Source organism: Neolamprologus brichardi, chromosome 16 (assembly GCF_056152115.1).
Source record: "Neolamprologus brichardi isolate AB-2024 chromosome 16, ASM5615211v1, whole genome shotgun sequence".
NCBI classification, from domain to species: domain Eukaryota; kingdom Metazoa; phylum Chordata; class Actinopteri; order Cichliformes; family Cichlidae; genus Neolamprologus; species Neolamprologus brichardi.
Window position 1 is genome coordinate 27075357 of NC_142119.1, and position 27995 is coordinate 27103351.

General features: G+C 41.3%; 2 protein-coding genes across 4 annotated transcripts in view; both read right to left on the reverse strand.

Annotated features, from left to right (window-relative positions):
* Positions 1-6214, reverse strand: part of map3k13 (mitogen-activated protein kinase kinase kinase 13) — a 37338-nt gene extending 31124 nt beyond the window's left edge. For 2 of the 3 annotated variants that reach the window (XM_006788591.3, XM_035906657.2), the window contains exon 1: positions 6148-6214. The gene's annotated coding sequence lies outside the window, so the exon portion shown is untranslated. The other variant, XM_087853010.1, reaches the window with a different exon arrangement.
* Positions 6215-7368: 1154 nt separating this feature from the next.
* On the reverse strand, positions 7369-27979 carry trpm2 (transient receptor potential cation channel, subfamily M, member 2). Its single transcript, XM_087853026.1, has 34 exons — positions 27946-27979; positions 27703-27812; positions 26793-26866; positions 26326-26494; positions 26042-26222; positions 25413-25576; positions 25144-25324; positions 24952-25013; positions 24654-24854; positions 23011-23113; positions 21670-21791; positions 20209-20586; positions 19803-19940; positions 19584-19713; positions 19348-19493; positions 19070-19182; positions 17145-17243; positions 16791-17004; positions 15539-15657; positions 15321-15453; positions 14928-15099; positions 14592-14772; positions 14284-14465; positions 12778-12910; positions 12302-12389; positions 11718-11802; positions 11470-11615; positions 11290-11354; positions 10906-10935; positions 10724-10810; positions 10563-10641; positions 10378-10479; positions 9871-9987; positions 7369-9769 (listed from the first exon to the last, which is right to left on the reverse strand). The coding sequence occupies exons 1-34, from the start codon at positions 27962-27964 to the stop codon at positions 9653-9655; spliced, it is 4440 nt and encodes a 1479-aa protein (XP_087709152.1). The 5' UTR covers positions 27965-27979; the 3' UTR covers positions 7369-9652.
* Between the last annotated feature and the right edge of the window lie 16 nt (positions 27980-27995).

A 27995-nucleotide genomic window follows, 5' to 3' on the forward strand; every position in this document is an offset into this window, starting at 1 on the left:
CTAATTCAATGCATCACTGTTCAAGTTAAAGAAAAAAAATACACATCCATTGTTTTCTAAAATCAATATAAATATTTTTCAACATCTAATTTGCCTCATTTGTCATCATTTAGTGGAAATGTTCTTCACGTGGGGTTTGCTGCGCACTTGCACTTTGCGACCAATTTTGGGGAATTATTCCTGTTGCATTGAGCGAGCGTTACGTAATCCGTGGGTAGCTGTGCATCGCTGTTATTCATACATTATTCTAAAGTTGCACACATCAGCAGTCGGAGGTGCTCGAACGCACTCGGCCTGTATGACTTGTGCATGTGCTCTGGTTCTTGCTCCTCCACTCGTGTGTGTTAATATGCTCCCCATGAGGCGCTGCAGGCTGTGGTAATTATAGAAGCTCAGCTAGCACACATATCACAAGAGAGATGTGCATTTAAAGCAGTGCACTTTTAGCATGAACACAGCCCTATACGCATGAACACAAACCAACGGATGTACTGAAGATGGCTGTGCAGATATTAAACGTCGTGCTGACTGCCTTTTTATCAAACTCTGTAAAACAGTTCTCCTCTAAATAAGTCTCAAACTTAAACAGAGCTGACAAATGCACTTGTTTTCTTGACTTTTAGCAGCAGAGTCTGGACACACTTAGGGTTCAGCAATGCTGCGTTAATCTACCCCCACCCCAACCTCACGGTCACACAACTGTAATACCCTTGCCCAAATATAAAGGGCTTAACCCACTTCTTAATAAAATCCCAGTCCTCACACACGCTGACCAGCAGGGCGTCTGCGAGTGTGTCAGATAAACTCTTTGGCAAACGATAACTCCATTAATGCCAACGGGGACAGACGAGCCCAGGAGATGGAAGATGATTACTTCCTTAACCACGCCGAGTCGTCATTGGCATTTAACAGTCTGATATAGATGTAAGGCGTGCCCGCTCTGCGTGTGCGCACAGCAGGCCAAGGATGGGATGGAGGCAGGGCCTGTGGAGTGCAGACATTGTTATTACCGAAATGTCACTCAGAAAGAAAGGAAGGAAAGCAAGGAAAGGAGGAGAGGGCCTGAGGGTGGGCAAGCGAGTAAGTGGATACAGAAAGAGTGGGGAAAGAGAGAGTGACGGGGTGGCGGTAACACATTCATCTTCATATCCCTCTTTTAGCCCAACATTTGCTGTTTGGCTTTTTCCACTCAACTGCTCTTCAATGGCTGCGCTGCCTGCAATGTGAGGGCTATTTTTAACAGCTGTTAGGCTTTCTGCCATGTTACCTAATCAAACCCACGACAAATCATTTTTTTATACAAATTTGAGAGATTAGGACATAAACTGTGTTTAATCCCACACTCTGGGAAATTCACTCGTTACAGCAGCACAAGGGACAGGAAGAAAAGGTGAATTAGAGAAATATTAGAAAACAATACAAATAGAAAATAAATAAATAAGAAAAATAGTGACAAAAATGATGATGATGATGAAGGACCTACGATAGAGCCACAGTGGAGGACTGAGCTCTAACAGTCTACTGCTATCAAAAGGAACCAAGACCTCAAAAGCAAAACAAGTCTGGACGTCTTCTCTGGAGTTTACAAAGTGAAACCAAAGACCTTGTCTCTAGTGGGAACCAAGTAGCATCAAAAGTGTAGTTTTCTGTGCTCCCCCCCCCCCCACTTCATTTCAGCTCCACGGTTTTATGCAGACTTCCGCACATTTGTAGTGTTTCTCCTCTGCTCTCTGCTTCACAGCATTATGATGAAGAACACTACAGAGCAGAGCAGACACACATTGAGCAAAGCGGGTGAAGTTAAGATATCTGACTTGTCAAGATACTGTTACAATGCAATTAAAGCTTCCAAGCAGGTGTTACTTAATCTACACTTAGCTGTTCCCCACTCAGGGTAATGGTTTTACTCTTCCCTGAGTAAAAGCACCTTTTTCTGCAGAATGGAGCAACTTTGTGTCTCCCCCCCATGACACAATTTGTAACCACATGAGGCTCATCAGCCTCTGTCATTACTACAGCCCTGCACATCGCCTTGTTCTTGAAAATTGTTACCATTACACTTCTCCGTTCCTCAAGCATCCTCTCACTCTCCAGGATCAACATGGTCAAAAGTTCTACTTTCCTGTCTCCCAGTATGTAATGTGGACCAACCACTTTTCATCCTCTTCACAGGCACATTGACTTCCTCCTTACTAATCCTCTGCACTTCCTGATTCACCAAGGTCCCTCCACCCACCCTTCTTTTGCTCTCATTTTCTTCATTTATCAGCTCCCCAAAGTCATCCTTCTATCTTCTCAGCACACTCTGCTCACTCGTTAGTCCATTACCATCTCCATCCTTAATCACCCTGATCTGCTGCACATCCTTTCCAGCTCGATATCTCGGCCTGGCCAATCAATATAAATCCTTTTCTCCTTCTTTGGTGCACAGCCTTACATACAACTCCCTATAAACCTTTTCCTTTAAAACCCCCATATACTAAATGCAAGTCTCTTTAAAGCATGAAGGAATTTTTTCACAGAAAAATGACTAAATATGTAGTTTTTATGAAGACAGACAAGTTTCTTTAGACGTTTAACCCTTTCCAATGTTGGGAATTGCACCAGACATATATAACCGTTCATCACTGGGGGTAGCACACTGCTGACAACAAATTTTAAAAAAATAGTTTAAATGCTACATCTTACGAAACACAACAATGAGCTTATTATTAAGCCCGATAAGACACCGAAGCTGCTGCTATATAAATGTGACCCAAACAAGCAAAGCGAGTCTCCAGGGCTGGGATTAGTGAGCTCAGACCAGCTGCAAGGCTGCGTCGCTGCTGCTGCTGCTGCTGCTACACATGTCAATTACATAAATGCAGCTTCCTGTCTCTGCGCCAGCATCGGGACCTTATTATGCTCTGCTGACGCTCCGCTCCACTCGGGACTCAATAGCTCAGATGCGCAGGTACTCTAGAAACAAACGCCCTGTTGTAATGCAACACTGTAACCGCGGAGACCGATGTCTTTAAGAAGACAGGATTTAAAGGTCGAGCCATGTAAAGCAGGGGCGGGCAGTTAATTTTTCCCAAGGGGCCACATGAGAAACTGGGACTGATGTGGAGCGCCACACCAGTGAGCTGCTAACACCCACAACAGTCCCAGTTTCTCATGTGGCCCCTTGGAAAAAAAAATAACTGCCAATTCCAGATCTCAGAGATAATAAAGGAGGAATTCTGTGTTTTTGCTGTGGAAAAACATCCCAATTACAAAAAAATATATGTCCTGGGACAACTTTCAGGTGTGGATTTAAACAGTTGGCAGACTAGCTGTATGTAGGACTGCACCAAAATGAAGTAGCACATCACATAGCTCCCTAATGTGTTTTGTTTGGTTGTTTTTTTTTTTTTTTGGGGGGGGGGGGGGGGGGGGGGGGGGTTTACAAACAAAAAAAAACCGTGTCAGAATCTCACTTCTTTTCATACAAAGTTGATTGATGATTCTATTTTTCAAATTAGACGGGAATAAAGCCAGAAGGCAACATTTCTGCATATTAATTTTCTGTCAGTTCACTAATCAGTCAGCTAATCTGTTCTGCATACAGCGCTTTAAACAACAGTTCCACCAACAGCTTGCAAGACAGGTGAAAATTCCAGGAAGTCTTTCAGGAAATTACACGTCACACCTATGCGAGTGCACCTTGTTGAAATGAAAAACAACCCGGTGCTTGTTAGTGGCAGTTTCAATGTCATAAAAAATATACTACAATAGCTTCAAATGGTACATTGGCCCCACATGTATAGATGTGACACTGTAACACCACCTGAGAGGTGCAGTCTCCAGCTCGGAGTCACCTGGGGGGGGAACACATTTGGCTGATTAGTGTCGAGTGTGACCTGTAACTGCACCACAGACAGGCAGCAGTAACAAGGGAGGCGAAGCCATTAGTGACACATGTGGGCACTTACTGGAAACATCCCTCTCAGCACAATGAGGGTGGAACACAATGCTGCTGCTGCTGACAGCCCACAGCAGCCGTGGCTCACATGTGCGACGCCGCTGACTGACTGTCAAAGCGTGTTGGCACAAATGAAGAACCCAAACGCTGTTGTGACATCATGAAAGACACATGAATGATGGCGGCTGATTTGTGTCAGATGGCTCCCGCTGCGCTGCTCGTGGAGCGAGTGTGCAGGGTAAGAGGTCCACACCATCTAAAACTCAGTCACAAGCTGTCAATTTATTAGGTACAGATTGGTCCCGATTCAGTTTTAGGCAACACGGGCATGGACACAGGCGCTGACGAGGGAAGCGATTAATTACTGACAAATACACATCCAAACAGTGTCCACAGCTGCTAAGGGGCACGCCTGTGAGGCACTTTGGTTGACATTTTTTGCTCTTAAACCAACTTTATGGAGAAACCAAAGTGAGTTGATTGAGATCTAAGGTTGTCTTTAGGCTCTAGTTTAGGGATGGATAAAGTTTTAAAAGTAAATAAATAAATCCAGCATTTAATTAGCCTTCATCTTGCCAACTGGGTGACATGCCCCAACACAAAGATCACTGATGAACTAGAATCACGCAGTTCAGAGTCACTTCAGCCATTCACCTTTCATTGATTTCTGCTGAAGTTCAAAGTGACCATAAGAATGGGGAAGAAAGATGGTTTTAGTGACTCTTAACATGACATAGGTTGTTGGTGTTGTTGTTGTATTTCAGAAGCTGCTGATTGCCTGGGATTTTCCCACAACACCATCTCTAGGGTTGCAAAGTGAGCAGCAGATCTCTGAGTGAAAATGTTTCACTGATATCAGAGGAGAATAAACCGGTAGCTCTGAGGTGAGAGGAAGGTAACAGTAACTAAAACAGCCACTTGTTACAACCAAAGTATGCAGAAGAGCATCTCTGAATGCACAACACCTTTAAGTAGCTGGGCTACAGCACCAGAAGACCACACCAGTTGCCACTCCTGTCAACTAAGAGCAAGTATCTCGTATCAGTGGTTCAGGCCGGTGGTGGTATAAGGGTGTGTGGGATTTACCACAATCACCACAGTTCGTACCTTTTTAGTACCAGAAGAGCCTCACTTAAACACCACAGTCTACCTGAGTATTGTGGCTGATTATGTCCGTCCCTTTATGACCACAGGGACCGACATAGTCTGATGGCTGCTTCCACCAAAATAACACACCGTGTCACAAACCAGTTCACTGTACTCAATTATATCTCAGTGTCAATACAATAGAGCACCTCTGAAGCCCATTAATCTGCAGTAGCAATATGACCAGTATCTGAGAGGAATGTTTCCAGCAGCTTTTTGAATCTATGCCACAAAGCATTAAGGTCTACCTAACCAGCTACTATCAACCGCTGTAAGACATTTATCCCCTTTTTTTATTAGCATGACTTGCAATTCTCCCTATGCTCAGAAGTGTTAACTCTAGTGCGGACCAACAAAACCAGCTACACATATTTTCCATCACATCATTAACAAACCACAAGCTCATTTAACTTTCATTGAATATGTAAAAAATAATTATTAGGGCTGGGAGGAATTAGTGGTGTACAGATGACAATTTAAAATAAATGATTTTCAAAGTAAATAAGCACCAACCTGTCCCATCATGTATCTGTTTCTCTCTTTAGCCACGTAGTCAAAAAAAACCTAAACTAAACTAAACAAAACTTCAGTCTGAGAACTCAATAACAAACATTTCTTCACCAGCCTCTATAATTTCACCTCCTCTCCTCAGCAGCCTGTAATTTCCCCCCTCTCCTGGGTCAAACACAGGCTCTCTGTAGCTCGCTATTTAACGAGATTGTGCACTTGGTTACATAATGACGGCGAATAAGAGCACTAACCTCACCTATACCTGCCGTGTGACTCCCGCCGCTTAAAACCACGTCTGTGAGGGAGCCACAGGTGAAGGTGGTAAAGCTGCTGAGGACCGGGAGCCGATTTGAGGCTTTGATTTCATTCATAAACACTTTCAGGACCAGTCGTCGCGTTAGACAGCAGTTCAGTGACAGCTGCCCCGGTCGGCACATTACCGCCTCATCACCCCACCAACAAACCAACAGACCGGAGCGTTTCTCTTCACCCTCTTCACACATTAACCTCCTCTCGGTAAATGTCCCACACACAACCCGGTTTCTTACCCTTCGGCGCTTCTCCGTCCCTCACACAGGTCCGCCTGTCGTCTCCGGGTCCATCTATTTACTGTCCACACAGAATGGTACGGTCTAGTCTTGTGAGCGTCACACGTCACTTCCGGAGCCTCTATAACCCGTGCACCTGTAAAGCTGTTCACGTGGTCAAAGATCGTCTATTTAGTGCGTGACAGCACGTGCTTTAATTCTGCGCTGTACATTTGCAGTTTGGCACACAACATAATACAATTTTTATTTTCACATACAAAAATACAAATTTATGTAACGTGCATATTCTGATCAAGGTATAGTACTGGCTTTATTTATGCATTTATTTTTCTATGCTTATTGTTCTGTTCGTTTAATTTAGTTTCTTTTTATTCTTGATAGACACTTTAATGATTCTGCAAGAGATATAACTGTGCTACAGGACCTTCATAAAGAATAATAATAAAATGAGTGTAATCTACAATGAACACAAAATTGTTAAAGGTATCACAGGTTCATATTTATGGTCTTATTATGTATTTATATACAGTATATACATATACACACTTATACAAAAGTTAAAGAAAAACAGCAAGACTGAGATTGTGCAAAAGAGAATTCAAGCAGATATACTGTAGATGCCATAAATAAATGCTAATTAATTGTTTAACTAATTATTATTAATTAAAGAACGACACTATGTAGGTCTTCATTGTCTTAAGGCTAACAAGAACAACACTATGCACTAGCTAACACACTTAAAGTACTTTTGTGTTGTGTATCAACATTGACTGATTGAGGTATTTGCACTTCAGGTGTTTCCATTTCTGGTATTCTTCTGTGCCATCACACTTTTGCTTACTTTCATTCATTACCTGTCTGGGAAGCTGAACACGGTTGAACTAAACTGTTTATTTAAAAGAAAATATTGTGCTTTCTTACATCTATTTGGCCACTTTACATTTCAGGTCAACATTTTCACGTGTATGACATGATCTGTTCATAAAATATAATTTTTATTTTCTGCTGAATTAACATGGAGTCGGGTAATCAATTCAGTTTTATTCAGCAGTATGCACCATGCAGTATTGATGTTGTTCATAATTTGTACAGATTGAGATGAATTAAATCATAAAATTTACACACAGTTGATCTGGAGCTTTGAATGCTTTTCCAAAGTTGAATTTGCTCAAATTAAAGATGTGAGCATAAAAGATGTTTGACATACAAACTACATCACCCTTTGAGACTAACTTAATTTTCTATGACATACTGTAAACAGTTTTTACTCCCTAAGACTTTCTTGATTGCCCCCACTTCATTACACAAAGTAAACCAATAACATCTGCTGTAAATCAGATTTCAATTTAAAAACTGGCAGTAATTTCCTGAAGGAACAGCTCATGTGTTCTTTAATTTTAAGGCTATCGCTTCAGTGCTTCTTTTTCTCTCTTAAGGCTCAATAATTGAGTATATTTCACACAGCATGGTAAATATTTACACATGTGCAAAGGCGTAACTTTCCACAGGGCAGCTCAAGGGCCCAGAAGGTATGAGGGGACCCTTCAATGTGCACTAGAGGAGTCAGCGAAAAGCCTTAATTTCATTTTACCATAAAAATGATTGAAAACTATAAACAGTGTTGGTATGATAAACACAAAGCAATAGAAAAAGATGTATAAAATATGATGAGCATAACATGTCATTTTATTGGTTTAAAATAACTTGGGGCCTGTCAACATACAGACCCAAGTTATTCTACGTTTGGTTTTTATTGTTATTTCATTGTGACTTTTGTTTGTAGTTCAGTTTAGTTTCAGTTTGCTTGTTTTGGTTTAGTCTTATTAGTTTCAGCATTAGGTTCTATTCTTTTGAAGGGTTATTGTATTCGAGGGCGTACGCCCGAGGCTAGACTTAGTGAAATTGCTGTAGGTGTTACAATAAGGAAGCAGAGCTTTCTGAAAGCAGCTGACTTAAAGTCTTGTAACAAGCATGCTCTTCAAAGCCTCACCAGGCAGATTATGATAACAAACGTTACCAAATATTAAACTAAGTTTATTTTCGGTTTTTATTTTACTTCATTTTTCCAAATTCACAACTCATTTCAGTTATTTTTAATCCCCCTCAAAAATCTAGTTTCTATTCTTGTTCTATTGAACTAAAATGTTTTTATATATAGCTTTAGTTAACTATAACAACCTTTGTACAGACTAACAGTGACTCTGTGAGGACAGTTGTTTTTTGCTCCAGAGTGGGAACTCTTCGTTTTGTTTTGTTTTGTCTCTCTTTGACGTTGTGGCTAAAAATAGCGTCCGTGAGCTGCCGGGAGGTGGAGATACAAATAATAACAACTGAGAAGGAGGGAGGGAGGCCGGGACTCTGGTGCCTGCTCGGCGCACACAGTTCAACTTTCAGGTCATAAAGTCACAACAAATCCACGAGGTTTAGAAGTTACTGCTCTTTCAAGCACACACAGACACAATCGGCATAATTTTTGATCATTTCGTGCCGGGACAGGTGATCGATTGGGCAGCCGGGGGAGGGAGTGAAACCGATACTGCGTAGTCTGGCCACCTCTGGCTGCACCAATGAGAGCCCGCGGAGGCTGCTCCGAAACTAGCGCAGCTCTGCATGCTTGGCAGGTGGACAAAAGCTGAGCTCAGGGCAGAAAAGTGTTTCACAAGCTTTTCTGTTTTTAAACAGGACGGGAGAGAGTGCAACACGCAAACAAACTCAGGGAAACGGAGATAGTGATATCGGCGAGAAAGCAAGCAGCAGTGCCTCAAAGTCAAACTGCTTCAATACAAGTGAATAAAAAAAAAAATCGAGTAAAATATATCCAAATTAAATAAAGGTGCATTAAGGCAATCTAAAAAAATGTAGATTAATATTTAATTTCACCAGGTTGTAACATGATTATTATTATTACTGATGATTGTCTTGTGTGTTATAAAAGAATAAGCTCTATAACTGCTACATACTATTAGACAACTGTAAGTTAAAGTACCCTGTGCGCAATTAGTGAACTCTGTTCACTTAAAAGAGATCTGTTCCACTTTTTCTGTCACACATATACTGTAACAATGGCTCATATCACACATCACTGAAGTTTCTAATAATAAGGCTACTATATGTTCAAGTAATCCCTGTCATCTGAGTGCTTGTTTTTATAATATTCTTGGCTCTGTAAGTCATCACTGAGTACATATCCCCAATATGGTATGAGCACAGAAAGGGGATAGTCTAAAGGGCTGCATAGTCAGGAAAAGATAAATAAGGATTATTTTGAGCTGTGAATCATGCAAAGCTACTTTAAAAAAAAAACCATAGAGAGCTGGAAATTAACATAACTAGTCCCCTTTAATTATTCCTCCAATTTCTTATCCAGGTTCAGGTTGCAGGGGGTCTTAGAAGAGAGGCCCAGCTGATCCAGCTGTCCGGGCCTCCTCCCAGTAAGACATGCCCGAAACAGGCAGCAGTGACGGGGAGATGTAGAGGCACATTTACAGCCGCAGCGTCGTGAATGTCAGAACTTCCTGTTGTGCAGCGCAGCAGCCAGCCGCAGCGACTCTCTTTGGTTTGAGCCAAGTGTGGCTTTGCTGCTCACCTCCTGCCACTGAAGAGCACCGTTACTGCTCAGCACCTAAAAAGCAACAGATAATAACATGTAAATGCAGAAAGGAGGAAATGTAAAACAGTCGGCCAGCCAATTTATTCTTCACGCTGTAAAACACTCGATGTTACCGTGTTGTTGATGTCCACCATCACCTGGCTTTTTCTATCCAGGTGAATGTTTAGGACAGTCATTTCCACCCAGGCGTTATCCGTGTTCCTGCAGTCATCCACATAACCCTCAAACACCTAAAACCAAACAACCACGTTCATCAACAAATTAATCGATATCATATTAATGTATAGTTTCAGTCCTGGCAGGATGCTCCCCTTCTCTCTTGAATGATTCAAACATTTCTCAGCTCAGGAAATAAGTAATTTGTTTTTGATGTTTACATTTTTTATTTTATAATGTAATATTTAATCGAATGCTTTCTATTGTATCACTAAATTTACTAACCAGTGTTTATATCAAAGACAAACAGAGGGCCTGTTCTTCCTGCTCTCTCAAAATGCTATCAGTGACAGCTGTTGACATGTTCTTCTATCTAAAGCTGTCGTGCTTTACAGCTGTTCTTTGTTTTCATTGCTCCTGCAGCTACTTTAAAGCTTTACCACCACAGTGCTGCACAGACTTACCTTTGTTCCCTCTGACAGTTTTGCGTTGATCGTTTCATACAGCTTTTTTCCCATCGTTTTTTTAAGAGTTGGTGGCAGTTTATCAGCAGAATCAACAGGGCCCTGAAGGTTTTAAAGCCACAGTGTGATTGAACAGTGCAAAAAAATGTATAAACCACATTAAATGGACAAAGACTGGAACTCACTCCAGGTAAAGCTAAAGTTCTTCGACTCTCGTCACAAACTGCCAGGTACTCCAGAACTGACTTCTCGCTGTCTCGCCAGCTAAAAATAAGTGGAAAGTCTCAGATATTTCTGTGCAAAACAACCTTTTTAAAACCTCTGCAGGGGCATTGAGATGACCTACCGTGTAATCACAAGCTCTACACTGAGGTTTGGACCCAGGCAGCTCAGTGCCCCACGCCCACTGATGCCCGTCCTCCCCCCTGGGTTTCTGAGATGACAAGCTCCTTATCAGACATCAAGACATGCTTTTGAGGTTACTATAAGTAATACTGAATAGGTTCTATATCTGTTCTTGTGTCATACCTGTAATTAGCTAAGGCTTCTGGTTCTGATCTGCAGGGAGAAACAAAGATGAAGAGCGTACAGAGATTGGAGGAGGCGGTCTTGTAATTACACAATAAAGTCAAAGTTAGGCCAGAAAGCTTATTTACTGTGTTCAAATAGATTCGACCTGAAAACTGGTAATTCACTTGTCACCGAGGCCCGTTCATTACCTGCTAATTAATGTTTTTATGGGTATAATATGCAGGTTAAAAACATAATGTGTATACTCACGCAAAATAATCCCTTTCAATGATTACTTATAACCTACTGGAAGAGTGTTGCTTTCTAGACATGTGAAAAACAGACTCTACGCTGTCCTCAAATAAAAAGCTAGTGAAAACAGGAAAGTATGGCTCCACACACCCATCCACATGGTCTTTGCTGTCGTCAGAGGTATAATTAGTTGGTTTGTATGAGCTGAAACTGACCTGGGGAAAAAAAGGAGATAAAAACCACCAGAATTATTGGACAATTTATCAGTTCAGTGACTTTCTGAGGAGTGGCAACTGGTGACTTTGTGGTGGAAAAAAATAATATAAGTACCTCCCAGGGCACCTTCTCCTCAGGCACAGGGAAGCGCGTGAGTTTGCTGTTTGGGTAGGAAAACTGACGGGAATTCACGTGGAAACCGCTTCCTTTCTCAGATGCATTCCTGAAAGAATCTGGGGTCTCATCTACGACAGCTGGAGCTGCAGGCAACAACAAAAATGTGCGCAACCAGCAGCAGATTTAGAATATTTATCAAACATAAATCTGTGACATGTAAATAGTGAATTAAATTTGGTACTGACTCCGTGACTGTGTGTCTTTTGAGGGCACACCCTGAGGTTTCAGACTATCCATAATCCACTGCAGGGCTTTAGTAGACTGGCTGACCTGATGAGACAAAGGAAAGTGGATCAACTACTTCTGTTAACTGCTTAGATCAAGGACGTCAAAGTAATTTTACACGTATAGCTAACTTTGATCTTAAGTGGGTCAGAGCAGTGAAACTCCTCTTTCTGTCAGTGTAAAGTGTAACTACACGTTTAATCCCCGAGCTAGAGATTTTTTTTGTTTAACTGTGAACCCACTGTAAAAAGTACACATTTATGCATTAGATAGTGAAGAAAACAGAATCTTAATTGGTTATTTGCTACTTTATGACTGGTGTAGTATGAATGGAAATGGGGGAGGTGTTTATCAGTAGGAAAAGCCATAAAACGTATTAAAAACGCAGTTCAAAGTCTAAAATTTACACCTCTGACACACAAGAGCGTGCCACAAAAAGTGTGCCGTGTCTTTAGTGCCTCAGGTCACCCTCCATTAGCATATCGTGACATATTACAGACACAGGTGCAACATTAGTGCCAACCAAAAGAAATCAGGCCACAACCTGCTCTTCAAGTTGAGTCAGTCTTTTCAGCATGGCAGCAGCGCTCGTTTCCCCATTTCTCTCCAGCAGATCAGTTATGATGTTAACCCTGAAGAAACAAGTGTCAGTTTGAAAATTACTTAAAGAAAATCATCAGTCTTTACAATAAAACAAACAGGAAATTATTATATATTACTTTTTTTTAATAACACAGAGTGATTTCAATAATTTTTATGTAAATATTGTTTGGTGAAGCAGCCACATCCAAGTCCTTGGACAGAAAATATCTCTATATATACCCTAAATCTATCCACCTGTGTGTGATACATAAGGTGATTATGCATGCAAATTGGTCCTTTGGTATCTAAAAGCTCATTAAAAAAAGAACGTGCAATCACATTTTGGCTGGACTGCTCACTCCGTTTTATGGAAACTGGTGTGATGATGCATAGACGGCACACATACAGCGACTTTTGGCTACATTACTGTGAGATTACTTCTGGGCTGTGTCCAGGATGCGTCTCTCCGTGCTCTGGCTCTGCTCCTGCCGTGCAGACACCAAGTATCTGTCTTTCATCAAGGACTCCCAGGTCAGCAGCTCCTCATCCTCTGTCGGGTTGAGCTCATTCTCTGAAAAACAGCATCACATGCTTTGAATCACTGCATAACCTAATTCTGCACATCCATGCGGACAGAAAACCCTGCACAACAGATAAACTGGGAGTGAGTTAAACAGAAAGAGCAAATACTAGCTGCTCAGCGACCTTTTCTTTTCAATTCATGTTCAGTTTGGTTTTTTTCCCCTGTATTTTATAGTTATAATAATCTTTTTAAAACACAAATTAGGTTTTTGTTTAAAGCACTGTCAGGGTCTGCAGATGACCTCTGAATACATTAAACTTTCAGCATCTTCATTGCCACGTTCTCAACAGCACCAAAAACAGGTAAAAATCTGTCGACCGTGAGCAGAGACAGAGGAGATAATCTGCATTAATGAGATAAATAAAGGGTCATACTCTGGTTACCGTATGATGGGGATAAACTGATCCATCTCCATGGCAACCGGGCAAACTTCACCTGCTGACGAACACCATGAGATGTGGCTAAAAGCTCTGAAACTTGTGTTTCGATTTAGTTTTGAAAACGGAAGCCTTCACCTGCATTCGAGATACTTGTTTTGATGTGACCTAAATGTGGGATTTCAGTCATGTGATCTGCTTTTGCTCACATGACTGTCCTGGTTTTGGAGCCATACTCACTCCACTGGACACTCAAGAAACAGTTTTATGTGACAGAAAATACAATATTAGATCTTTTGATCTTGTTATTTCATAGTTTTAGTTACAGTGTGTTAAACATCACCACTAGATGTCAGTAGATTGCAGTCAACTGAGTTCTATTTTCTAAACTCTCCCAATTTAGGTGCATAATTCTAGATAAGTTGGTATTGGACTTGGACACTTAGCAAATCAGCTGTCACACGATGTGAGAATATGGTCAAACTGTTCATCAGAGGGAAAGTGGGATCTTTAGGACACTTGAGCCTAACATTAGATGGAGTGATGCCAGAGTAAAAGCAGCTGTTTTTTTAGCCGACTCACTGTCTGCTGTACTGAGATGCGAGGGTTGCATGGCTAATCTGCTGATATATCGGATATAAATAACCAAGGTTATGCATGTTTTTGTGTGCTAGAGCACTGACTTCAGTTCAGGAGATGAAGCTTGAGGTGATGAGGAAGAGGATGACCTTTTTAAAAAGATCCCATCTCTGCCCTTAGCATTTTCACCATACATAGGTATAGCTACCATCTTTCATACCTTGAGTCTGAAGTTGCAGGTACAAATTTAAATCTGCCTTTGTGGCATGTGAACGCCTACAAGTTCTCTTCTTCACCTTTGGGGTACCCTGTATGTGGGTGGTCTGTAGCCATGTACATAAATAATGAAGCATTTTTAATTACACAAAAGTCTGCAAAGGTGTGGATAAACACTTCAGCACTTACTGAACTCTTTGTATATTTTGGGGGGCCTCCGCAGCACCATGCTTCTGATGAAGAGGTAGATATGACTGAAGATGATGAAAGGAGGAGGGGCAGCAGGTCGACTGTGGTACTCCTTAATTAACTCGTATCTTTGAAACTTCCATATTTTGTCTGTGTTGTCCTGGACTTCCTCAAATGTAAAGCTGTGCGGGACGATAACACGAAACATAAGAAAGTTTAAAAATAAAAAAAGGCGAGGGCTCATCATCATCATTAAAACAGTAAGATGAGAGAAAAGCTCATGCACTTTGATGACAAGGAGGACTCACTTGAAAATTGCTATTAAGAGGTTGAGCAGCAGTATGTTGGCAAAGAGCAAATAAACACAAAGCATGATGATGGTGAGCCATTCAGGAAAAACCGGGCTCTGGTTTTCGTTCAACACGGGACATTTAGGCTTCAGGGGATCTGTAGCATTCACGCTGCAAGAGTTCATGTCAAACTCAGTGTCTGCAGGAAGAAAAATGACATCCTCATTAGTGATGAGCAAAGTTGAAGCCTTTGGAGGAGAATAAATATGTGTAACAAAATACTGAAACAAATTATTACAGCTAAAATAAAAAATAGCTATTTTTTAAAGTATAAGATTCTCAAAATCCACTCACTATCAATATTTTTGGGAAACTGGCCAAATATGATGAGGTATGGCTCGTAAAGCACCCCACGGATGATCCAATCCAGACGATTTTCATTGTGGATGAGGATGCCTTGTTTGGCGACGCCATAAGCCACCACCCAGATACTCAGGAGGAACATGAAGAAGAACATGTCCATCATCTGGAGGATAGAAAGGCACCAATCATGAAATAAGTGTGGTAACAAAATGATCCAAGTGTTCAAAACACCTTTTTGAAACACAAGGACTACATTTCATCTGCAGACTATGATCGAGGCTCGGTGAGGTAGAAGCCTCTTATTGTATTAGATAACAGTTTTTTTTGGTGTAGCCATAAAACCTCAGGTCAGCATGCTTTGTATTTGTTCTGTAAACCCCTCACCATCTTTCTGACTATGATGATTTTGGGTCCGAGGGTTCGGCTGATAGTGAAGATGGCCATGAGACGGAGGCAGAAGACCACAAAATCGATGCAGAGGATGATTTTACCCAGATAAAACAGCTCTGTTGTCAGCCTGAAGTAGGAAAAGCTTGGTGATTCATAGATAATGCAGTGGGTGGATTGATTTCCACAGGCTGTCTTAGAGAGCAAAAACTCACCTAAATGCAAGGCCGATAAGGAACAAGACGATGGAGAGGACATCTAAAATATTCCAAAACTCATTGATGTACATCTTGGCTTTCTTACGAAACCCAAAACCATCTGGATCATGAAAGAGCTGAAAGAGAAAAGAGAATTAGACATAAGATGATTTTACAATCACCTATCATTTAAATTATTTGATTACTTTCTAATCAATAAATAAACCATTAAAGGATAAAGAAGCCTTTGAAATGAAAACAAAAAAATAAGACAGAAAAAGGGAGTTACTCAGGGACACGATTTAGGTAGGTAAACAAACTGACTGCCCTCTCTACATCAAGGGGAACTGTGTTAAAATGGGTCACACCCAGAAATCCTCTGAAGAGCTTTCCTGCTAGCACCATGTGGGTTATTAAGAAGGTACAACAGCGACTACAACTGCTGGAGCCTACAAGCTGCAGGCCTTGCCTTTTAAGCTCCTCTGCTTAGAACGTAATGGCATATTGTATCTCTGAGTAACAGATCACAGAGCTCTTCAGTGGGTCATCAACACAGCACAGAAAACCATCGACGGCTGTTTACCCTTCCACTGCCAGCTCCTGTCACCTCTTAGGGCTGCGCGCTTGCTAAAATTCCTCACATCCAGGATGCTACCTGTTTGACCTGCTACCCTCTGGATGGAGCAGGACCTTCAGAGCATTTTAAGGCCTCAAAGACAGTTTCTTTCCCAGGGCCATTTACACAGTGAATTTCAACTAGGACTAAATGTCTGTTTACAGGCTATATAACGACTGCCTTTTAGGGAAATGCCTACTAAAGGTAATTACTTTCAAAGATAATTATATTCATTCTGGTGCATTAATTACCCTTACTAGTGAAACAATGTCATTCATACTACCCCAAAGATTACCCTGATGTAATTTTATATTTATTTATTTGTGTATTGCCTTTTCAGGCGCATGCTTATTCTTTTCTGTCCTACTTTAAATGCATTCGTTTTTGCTGCATTTGTTACAACTACAAAGGTTTTCTATTCTCTGTGGACTTGCTCTGTTACACTGCTCCCTCCTCTAAAAGAAGAAGGGCACTCACCATTTCTTACTGCTGACCTTTTAAACATTTGAGCCTATAAAGGTGAATGGGGCCACACTTTGTGTTGAAAATTTTAAAGACTGTCTCTCTACAATACAGTACAGTGCACACAAAGAAAAAAAAGACTATTTGTTCGTTGTTTTGTATCATTTGTGGGTCTGAGCCACAGTTTCTCACCTGTCTGACCTCCTCGCACACCAACGAGAGCAGCCAGATGTAAAGCAGCAGCTCGCCAGCAGAGGGCGTCTTCTGGAAATCGATCATCAGCACCACAGCAAACAGGAAGAGGAAGGCGAAATAAAATACTATGTTCCAGTAAAATTTAACCTGTGGGGAGGTGTACAGGTACATCAGCCTGGACCAGCAGCCCAGATGCTTCATGGGCTTCAAGCTGTGGACAGAAAGATCACTGCAGTCAGAGAGACAATGCCATGTTTTCATGTATCCACTGTTTATTCAACTTCAAATGACATTTAAGGTCATGCAGCGATGAGGGTTGATATCTGCATTAAGAAACAAGTGTGTACATACGGGCCATAACCATTTCTTCTAAGTGTGCTTCCTGTCAGGTTCTCCACTGTCTTCATCTCCTCGTCTTTCGCAGTTTCTCTCTGGATGATTTCATCATGTCTGTGGAAAAGTTACACTTTTGACCACAGCTGAAACTCAATCAGGTATTATTATTAAAAAGAATACAAGCAGTAATCAAGTTAAATTGGTGTATTGTTTAATTAACAATGTCAAAAACCCTCCAACCAAAGGCATTTGAAACCATTAATCACATTTGTCAATAATGAATCGTAGTTTAAATGCGTGGCACCTCGCATTATGAACATTGTTCAGCACATTATGAAGAATACGCATTGCTCTACAATTCATAACAACTATCTCAATGAAAGTTAAAATCTAAAACGATAAATAATCCATCCATTTCTTCCTTTGGGTCATGGGGGGCCTAAGCAGAGAAGTCTACACCTCCCTCTCCCCAAGCCACCTCCTCCAGGTTATCCAGGGGAACACAGTGGCCAACTGAGTGTGTCCAAGGTCTACCCAGATGAGTAGGACATGCCCGGGAGGCGACCGCCCCAACTGGCTCCTTTCGACAATTTCTGCCACTTGTATCCGTGATTTAAAAAAATAATTAACAATAACAGGCTTAAAAAGGAGGTTAGGCATAATATTTAGGACACAACAATTTACCAGTATTTGGCATCAATTGAGGCTTTAACAATTAGATTAAACTACAAGTACGTCTGGTACCGACAGTAGTAACAATTAGTCACACACATCCTTACATTACACCAGATGTAAGAATCTCCACTTAGTCACTTTGAGATCATCTCCTTCTTTTCATGTTGCTTTATTTAAAAGTTCATCTAAGTAAAATTTCTCAAGAAGTAATTAATTAGTAAACTCTACACTGTGTAAACTTTCAGGTTTCTCTCGGTGATTACAGCAAACTTCTGTTTAGCATCCATGGTGTTGTTGTCAGATTTTCCTCCTATGGGTTTTTGGATGTTAACTATTGTTTGGCCATATAGCTAATCACTGCCAGGGAAACTTCTAGCAAAATACACATCTAAATCTTGGAAAGTGACTTCATGTTGCTTTGGTTATAATTACCTTTGTTTGTCCCTTTGTTCTGGTCATACAGCCAAAACAGGTGTGTGGGAGGGGCCAAACTGACACTTCCTTTTTATATAAGGTCATGAGGTCATTGATTGCATCATTGGGTACAACCAAATGAAGGACTTTTCCTTTTGTATAGTAATGTTTATTTTCTTCGGGGTTGTTTTAAGATGGTAGAATGGAGATGCCAGGAAAAAAAGTACACTTAAAAGAAATGTGACCAGTGTTGCGTTGATGCTGTCTATTTATCACTTTCCTTACCACTTGCTCTAACCCAGCGGTCCCCAACCTTTTTTGCGCCACGGACCGGTTTATGCCCGACAATATTTTCATGGACCGGCCTTTAAGGTGTCGCGGATAAATACAACAAAATAAAACTAGTACCGGTACCGAAAAAAAGAAAATTTATTCATAACACACGTGAAAAGACCCAGGAAAACCGAGTAAACGATAAAAACGATAACAAAATAACGCTGAAAACCCATAAAACCCCTGAAAACCATACATTTCACACCTGAGCCTCAACTCTCGCGGCCCGGTACCAAACGACTCACGGACCGGTACCTGTCTAACCTACTTCACACACATCTGTACAGTAGCATGGCATTATCCATTATTAGGTAGAAAAGCCTTTTTGTGTGTGGTCTAAAGCCAGCCCATCCAACTCCCTAGTAGTCATTTACATATGCTATACTTCCTTTCTTCACTTGGGAAGAATTTATTTATCTTATCTCTATTTTGCTCCATTCTGTTTACCAGTGTTAATAAAAACACATATGAACACAGTAGCATTGTACAAGCCATTGTAGCTGGCTGGCAGGTCTCACCTGAAACACAGAAAGCCAGTGTAGATAAGAGGGAAAAACACCATGCAGATCAGCACTCTCCACACAGGGTTCTCTACTGAAAGCTTACCACACCAGATCTGAGTCAGCAGAGCCTGAAAGACACGTTTACACAGACTGGATTATAATGCAGCACCACGAAAAATTTTGAAATTAAATTGAGCGATTTCTTAACTTTTGTAACTTTAATTGATCTACTCAACATTGTGATGTATAACACACTGGAAATCCCCTCTGGAAAAATCTAAATTTTCCTCTACCTGAACACCAGACTGAGCTATGACGTTTTTGTCATCTGCCTCGAGTGCCAGCCGCAGGCATGTCGTTCTGCCCCACAAGTGTGACATGCGAACCAGCAGTTTCTTAGCGCGCGACTCGTCACTGTTGTGGCACTCGGTGAAGACACCTGGGACACACATATACGCAGCCTGAGGATAAATTCAACAATCACGTAACAATCACGGTCAATTCAGCCATGTTATGATATGTGTTATACCAATGGCGTGTTTCTCATAGTGATTGGCGAGTTCTCGCATTTCTTCTGCATCATCTGCATCGCTTCCTTCTCGTGCCATTTTCTTCAGGATCTTACTGGCAGCCAGAGCAGCAGACATACAATCCCTACACTGTTAGTACACAGATACAGAAAGATGTGAGGTCATAAACACGCCACGCAAGCAGCTATGGTTGAAGTTTCCAGAAGTGCTTTCGTCACCTGCTCCCAGGCAATTTCAGCCAGTTCCTTGTTATTCTGGACGACAGCCCAAAGGAAAAGGTCTGTGCCCGGGTCCCTCTGTGTTTCAGGACTGTCCTCCCTGAGCTGAGCTTGGGAACTTGTCTGACTTTTAGACGGCTAAAAAGAAAGTGAAGGAGTCTGTTATTATTACATGATTAATGTTTACAATGCCAGGATTTCTGATATAATGATACCCTAAAACAGCATATTCAGTCTAAATACTTCGTATATTTACTGAATATTTTACTCCTACTAACATCTATTTCCATAAAATAAGCTTTCTCAAATTATAAAAAATAAAATTGGGTACGATACAACACATGATTAATTGGCAAAACGACAGATTCAGTGTTTCAAACAAAAAAAACTGGATGAACTAACTCACTGACAGTGACGTTTCATCCATGGACATGTTTAACTGGTCTGTGGTGGTGGAGGGAGGATAGAGGGGCTGGGTGAACTTGCCCAGCAAGTGGCGCACCTCATCGGAGACATAAGTTAAGGAGATCTTTTTTTTGCCTTGCTCCCTGCAAGCTCGAGTTCTGATGTCGAAAGCTTGCCTCCCGCTGCATCGAGCACTGTGGATCCGCTTAGCCAGCTTGCGCAGAAAGAAGCAGCTGGGCAGCTGTGTGTAGAGCTCACACAGAGTTTCCTCCTCCTGCAGGAAATCCCTCAGATTCACACCGTTCTCCAGCAACAGACTCACAAACTGAGGCTTGTTGCCAGTCAGGGCTGAGAACATGGCCCAGTGGAGGTCGTTGGACTAGAAGCAGGAAAAAAATCAGAACAACATCATCAGAATTTTTGTTGTTTTTTTGTCTAGTATCATTGTTTTAGAAACAAAGGATGGTGTGATGGCAAAGTTCAACATGGAGACAATAAAATGAATGGAAAAGCAGACTGCTATTTCTTTATAGACCTCTTCTCTGCTACTCGTAAAACCTTTATAATATGATGCATGCTGCTGCTGAATCAGCTCACTTTATGGTGTTATGGTGGCAAGAAGGCTTTCTATATTGATAATGTGGGCTGGGTTTACCTTTGGAACCAGTTTCGAACACAGCAAACCCTCCCTGTAGTTAAATCTATATTATGTCAATTATTTAAAGTTTTTCACTTCTCCAGTAAAAATGGCATGTGTGGCCAGTCTGGCACCTGATAGGCTCACATAATTACCTATTTCAGTTTTCCCATTCATTAAATTTATCTTACTAATACGAACCAGGATTTCAATGCTTTCCAATCACAAAGCCTGCGCTGTAAAGGTCATTATTTTTCTCTTTCATTTCAATTCCCTTTTTTTCCCCTAACATCAGAAATCAGACAAAGCAGTCACACAAGAGGTAGGTATCAACTAAATACGGCAACCCAGAGTTTCCCAATCTAGCTATGAGTTTGTTTGGACGAAAGGGAAGCATGTAACCAATCACAAACATAGACAGCTTTACTAGCAACAGAGTGATATACTTTACAAAGAAGGTTAAATATTAGAGAAAAGACTGGAAAAGCAGTGTGCATTAAGTTCAAGACAAGTGTGTAAACTGAAAGTGAGTAGAGAAGAAATATAAAACGTTATTGGCAAATGTTTGAAATATGTTTTTACATAATTCAAAAAAGAATTACATTTTAGAATAACATCACCAGGTGCAAGGCTTAGGTGTGTTGCCTTACAGAAGAATAAAATTCAGCATTACTTGCGGCCAGCAGGACAGAAGGAAGGGATAAAGTTATTTGGAGGAATTGATGTTTCTTATTGATGTTCAGCAGGAAATGGGGGAGAAAAAAACACTATCTGGGTAACTGATCAGAAAGTGATGTTGGTTTTCTATTTAAAAGACAAACCCACCTTCCACTGGCTCTCCTCAGTGAAGATCTCAGTCTCAGCTATATCCACCCGGTCCCAGGTTATAGCCAGCTCCAGCTGCCTATTCCAGCATTCAACTTCCAGGAATTCACTGGATCTTGAGGCTGAAAGAAGAATTTACAGTGATTCGATTTATTTGTCTCTTGTCTCTCTAAAAAGCTCATCCACTGCTCGGTGCATTTTAGATAGCATTGGGGCGATCGTGGCTCAAGAGTTGGGAGTTCGCCTTGTAATCGGAAGGTTGCCGGTTCGAGCCCCGGCTCGGACAGTCTCGGTTGTTGTGTCCTTGGGCAAGACACTTCACCTACCGCCCACTGGTGTTAGCCAGAAGGGCCGATGGCGCGATATGGCAGCCTCGCTTCTGTCAGTCTGCCCCAGGGCAGCTGTGGCTACAACTGTAGCTTACCTCCACCAGTGTGTGACTGGGTGTGTAAAGGGCCTAGTCCCCCCTAGGTCCCTAGGGGGGACTAGTAAATGCGCTATACAAATACAGGCCATTTACTGTTTGAATGTAAAAAGTTGTTTTTTTCATTTATCCAATGACTAATCTAATTGATTTTTAAATAAATTCTTAAACCATTTAATCTGAGAATGATGTTTTTCCCCCAGCAAATGTTTTAAAAATATTTATATTACAACAAAAAGACAAGCAAGAGTCCAGTCTGACAAGATGGAAGCATGGACGTGTTTGGTTTATCATCAAAACCAAATATCAAACATAAACCAATTATTTTTCTATTATAGTGTTCTTGATGCATTAGTACAGGAAAATTTCCAGTTGTAATACCAGGACTGTAGTCATGTGACTATAATAGAAGACACTGGATGACCTACATTAGCTGAGATAGCAGAAAGGCGCCCAGATAATGTGGTTTAATTACCTAGATGGATGGAAAGTCTGGACAAAGCAGATAAACTAGAATGATGACTCATCACGGTCAAAAGATTAAGTGAATGTCCAGTGTGATGGACTCACTTACGGTTTCAGTGCACTTTAGCTCAGATTTCTTTGCTAAGCTTGGTTTAAATGGGTTTCTTAGGTATTTTTTCAGAATATCATGAGGTGTTATTAGTCTGAAGGAAGCATGGCACATTTATAAAGACATCAAGTGTAGTTTTAAATGTCTCTCTGTAAAGATGGTATCAAAATATCTTCAACTGTGGGACATTCGATAGCACATTTATTTTTCTGACTGGAAATATTATACTTGCTAAGAGCTTGTTTGGCACTAAGCCAGTCCTTCTTCATACTTAATAGCGTGTGTTATGTTTGTAGGCTGTCTGGTTAGGATCCGGGCATTTGCTTCAAATCCATATTCTTACCTTTGAGTAGTGCTTGAAGAATGGCCACATCCAAATCCCCGTGATAGTCCTCGCTCACTCTGAACACTGTCAGCAGGTGTGACATCCTGATGATGTCCTGAATCTACAAATTCAATAAAGAAAAACGTTTAAATACTGGAACCACTGTTTCTTTGGCTTTGGCTCAGACATCTCTGGTGAGCACACAGCAAACTTCATGCAAATATTTTCATCTTTGATATTTAGTCATTTAGCTGCAGGAAAAAGTTCTGCAGCTAAAACTGTGCTGTTCAACATATGTTACTGAAGATGCATGGTGATGAAGATGAAGGTGTCATCCTGACAAAGAAAAATGTGAACAGCAAATATAATAGACCTAAATCTGACATAAGACAAGCAGACATGAAACACATGTAGGGAGAGGAGACTTAGACACAGGGGGGTGAGGACCTTAGAGGAATCGAATATATATCGAATATATATAAGATGTTAGTGGATAGGATTTATAAGGGAGCAAGTGAACATTTTGTCCTCAAAGCTGATGTTAGAAATGGGAAAAATGGCCAAACATAATGATTTAAGTGAGCGTGAAAACACCAAAATTGTGATGGCTAGACAACTGAGTCAGAGCATCCCCTAAACTTTAGCCCTTATGTTGCATTTCTGAGCTGCAGTGGTCAGTATCTATCAAAAGCGATACAAGCTAGGAACAGCAATCAACAGGGCTGTCAAGAATCACTGATGCATGTGGGGAGTGAGGGCTGGCTTGTGTGGTCTGATAAAACAAAAACAAAAAAACAGCTGTAGCTCAAATAGATAGGTGTCAAAATAAACAGTACATTGCAGTTCATCCTGTGTGGGGCTGCATAGCCACAGACCAGTCATGGTGTCCATGCTGACCCGTGTCCACCACCAAAAGCACCAACAACAGCCGGGTGAGCTTCAGGCCAGGACCACAGAGCAATGAAACAAGGTGGTCTGGTCTGATGAACCGCGTTTTCTTCTGCATCACGTGGGTGGCCAAGTGCGTATTACCTTGAAATGTACTACCTAGCAAAGAACTGTTGCAGACAATCTACAACCTTTAATGGAAATTGTATTCCCTGATGGGTGTGGCTTCTTTCAGCAGGATGATTCTCCCTGCCACAAAGGAAAATAGTCCAGGAATGATTTGAGGAGCACAACAACGAGTTTGAGGTGTTGAATTAGCCTCCAAGTTCTCCAGAGCTCAATTTCTCCAATCGAGCATCTATTGGGAAAATAATGACTGAACAAAAAACTTATGTACATGGATGCCCACCTAATCTAATGTCTAATATCCATCCATCCATTTGCTTCCGCATCCTTTTCAGAGCCTATGCCAGCTGTCATAGGGCAAGAGGCAGGTACACCCTGGACAGGTTGCCAGTCTGTCGCAGGGCTAACACACAGAGACAGACAACCATTCGCACTCACATTCACTCCCGCAGTCACACCTATGGGCAATTTGGATTAATCAATTAACCTATCCCCACAAACTGCATGTCTTTGTACGGTGGGAGGAAGCCAGAGTACCTGGAGGGAACCCACGCAAACACGGGGAGAACATGCAAACTCCACACTCTGGGCAAAAATGCTTCTATAGTAAGTTCAGTAATTTTATGGTTTTCAGTATATTTACATACCTTCTTGGTCCATTCTATGATTTTGCCATCTGAGAATTGTTCATACTCTTGACCAAAAAACTTCTTCATCAACTGCTGGATGAGGGCAATAGTGACTCGGATTAGTGGCAGTCCTGACACGTGTGCAATAACATCTGCTATTCTCCCAGAGCCCTCCAAGATCACGCATGGTGTTCCATGCTGCATAGCATTGTAGATGGTCTGAGAGGAGACACATAGGGCAGTTATACAACAACAACACACACACACACATACACACTGACACTGGGGGAGAGAGGCCAAAAAACTGCTGACTCACATTCAGCGTGCCTGGTCCGCCATCCAAAACCACACACACCACAGGAATAGTCACACCAGTCCCTAAAGATCAAATATTTGATCAATTAAAAAAAAAAAAAAAATCAAAAGCTTGAAAGATATATTATTATATTTCAATAAATATCTGTGTTGTCTTATTGATTTTTTAGATACTACATCTGTTATCTTTAACCTTTATTTCCAAGACACTTTCTAGAGATCCACATCTCTAGGCAGCTACGCAATTTAATCTCTACACCATAATGTCCATGGGTTCCATCATCCACCAGCAGGAAGTGGGTATGGTTGCTGTCGAGAGTGGATAGTTGGCCCTGGTTCCCAGTGTCCATCAAATAATGGGTAGGGAAGCACCCCTAAAGGAAAAAGACAGAGACTGAGAAGAATTTACAGTAACTGAATGCTAAGAAGATGATGCCATCTCACCATAAGTGTTTGTCCTACCTCTGGATGCACCAGTGCTTTCCTGTTATGAATTATCCCCCATGTTGCCACTCCAATAGTTACAATCTTGCCCTGCATGGAGCTACTCATGGCGTAGTCCCTCACAGCCTGCCCCACGTGCTTCATCACACCTGCGTGGGTACCACCAGTGATGATCCATGCACCTGCGTACAAAGCAGCATATTCACCAGTAGAACAAAATATCTCTAAAATATGAAAGTCAATATTAAGAGCCTTACAGTCCTGACTTTAAAGATAGGACTCCTATGTGAATGTTTTTCTGGAAACAACCTAAAAAGCATGCAAAAGAAAAAGGGGGGGGGGGTTAATGGGGGGGTTGAGTGTGGGACTGTTTCTGGGCCTGGAGCAATCATTTTCTGAAAGTTTCACAAGTTCGCAAGGTTACCAGGAAACCAGGAGAGATATTCAGGATGTTAGAATTACAAGTTTTTACTGTTTTTACAGTTAGTACAAACGCAAACTACATACAGCTGAAGTCTATCTGACTACCAAAATGAACAGAACAGAAGCATGGGAGGTGGCACGTATCCATAAAAACACTACTTTCTGTGCAATGAATGATCTTTCACACACAAAACTATCGCTCGCTTGCTCTCGTTCTGGCTGACCTGTTGTCTGGGCCACTTTGATCAGCCCTCTGTGGAACATGTTCTTAAGATGAGACTTCAGATAGAAATTCTTGGCTCCTCCGGTCACTGAGATCAGTAGATTGGGAGGGGACAGTTTCCATTGTTCAGTCAATAACTGGTACAGGATCTCAGGGCTGGTGTCTGTGGACACTCGGGCGTACTGACAGTGGACATGTACACACAGATTTAAAGGATGGCATCAAGACTTGCAGATGTGCATTTACACAGTAACATTATATAATGTAGAGTAAGGACTGGCTCACCTTGCCTGTCTTTTGTCCCAAACCACCAAAGCTGATGTCTCCAAAAGCGTCAGTGGGCGCTTCGCGGACATGTCTGTGTATGTTCCACGACTCGCCTGTGAAGTCTTCTGGCTTGATGGCTTCGTCCGTATGATCAGTTTTTGCGTAGCCACACTTGCACACATCCCCACTACAGAAACAGTAGAGAAACAGAAGCTGATGTTTAAGATTTTAAAAAGTATAAATACATTAATTCTTCTTCACCTGCTTTGCAGATATCCAGTAGCTTTAATTAAAAAGCTAATTTATTTAGAAATGCCCATTTTTTTAGTGTTCAAAGTTTGTTTTGCATTCTGTATTTTATTTAGCTGAAAACTGCATTATCATGTAACTGTCCCCACAGCACCACTCTATTACAGCAACAACAAGAAGGTCAGTCCTAAGTCAATCCTCATCCATTCAGCATAGTGCAGAGCAGCCCAGCTTACCTTCCATCTTTTTCAAAAAAGCAACATTCCTTCTTGCAAATGTTTTCCTTGATCCAGGAGGCGAGAGCAAGGCGCTGGAACGAAGGGGACAGAAAAAGGTGTTTAGAGGGTCTGGCTGTGTTAACCGCCAGAGTATGAACTAGCCGTGACTCCAAGCCAGCTTCCGACATCCTGGCGCAACATGGGGGATTGTGTTGATGAGCTCGAGCTTAAGATGAGGTCTGCCAGAGTGGCAGGAGAGAGGAGGCTCTGCAGCGACCGCTTTGGGTGCTCGACATTGCAACAGTGATGTCAGAGCTGTGTTGCTGCTGAGCAAGCTGCACGAACCTAATACTTACTGTAGAGGACAGGTAGCAGTCGGGCAGCGGTTGTGGATCAACACATAAATGCGTTAATGAGTGAGTTAATTACACTCAGGTTTCTTAATGAAGGCATAAAAGAGCAATGATTTTTAAGGAACTAGCACAATTTAAAAATAATTCTTATCATCATAGCCGAACTATTATACTTGTGAACAAAACATGAAAGACAGTTTAGGTTTAACATAACATGAAATAGTAGAAAACAAAGCACATTTATTCAGTTACTGTACTCTACTTTGCTCACACATTTTAATTAAGTATCTTGATTTCATGATGTCTGGCTTCTCCTCCACTCTATACAGCACTTTTCATCACAGGAGCTATTTGCCAGCTACACTTTGTAGATTAATATTGTATATATGAAACTCATCATAGGTTAATGTAATATAAGTCATTACATGAATACTTTTGGTTTTGATATATTACCCCATTTATAGTGAAGTTTAGAAAACAGTACTTTTAATATGGACATGATATAGTTACAATGCCAGTTTTCTTAACCCTAATCCTGTGTGAAAAATAAAAGCTTGTGACAGATAAACACCCACCTTATACGAAGCAGAAACCCGTGCTTGATTTATTCCATGTGTTTTTTGCTGCTGCAGCTGCTGAGTCACTTGCTGTGGGTGAACCTTGCTCTCAAATTTAGGTAGCATATCTGAAAGCGCATTAAAAAGAAAAGCTTGCTGTGTAAAAGATTTCTTGAAGAGCTAGCGTCCAAAAACAACAACAAGAAATAATTTGCAGCTAGTTACACACAGATAACACAACATGTTTAAGCCCACACTGACCAACTGTTTCAGACATCATCAACAAAGCCTTCAAGACGCCTCACATGAGA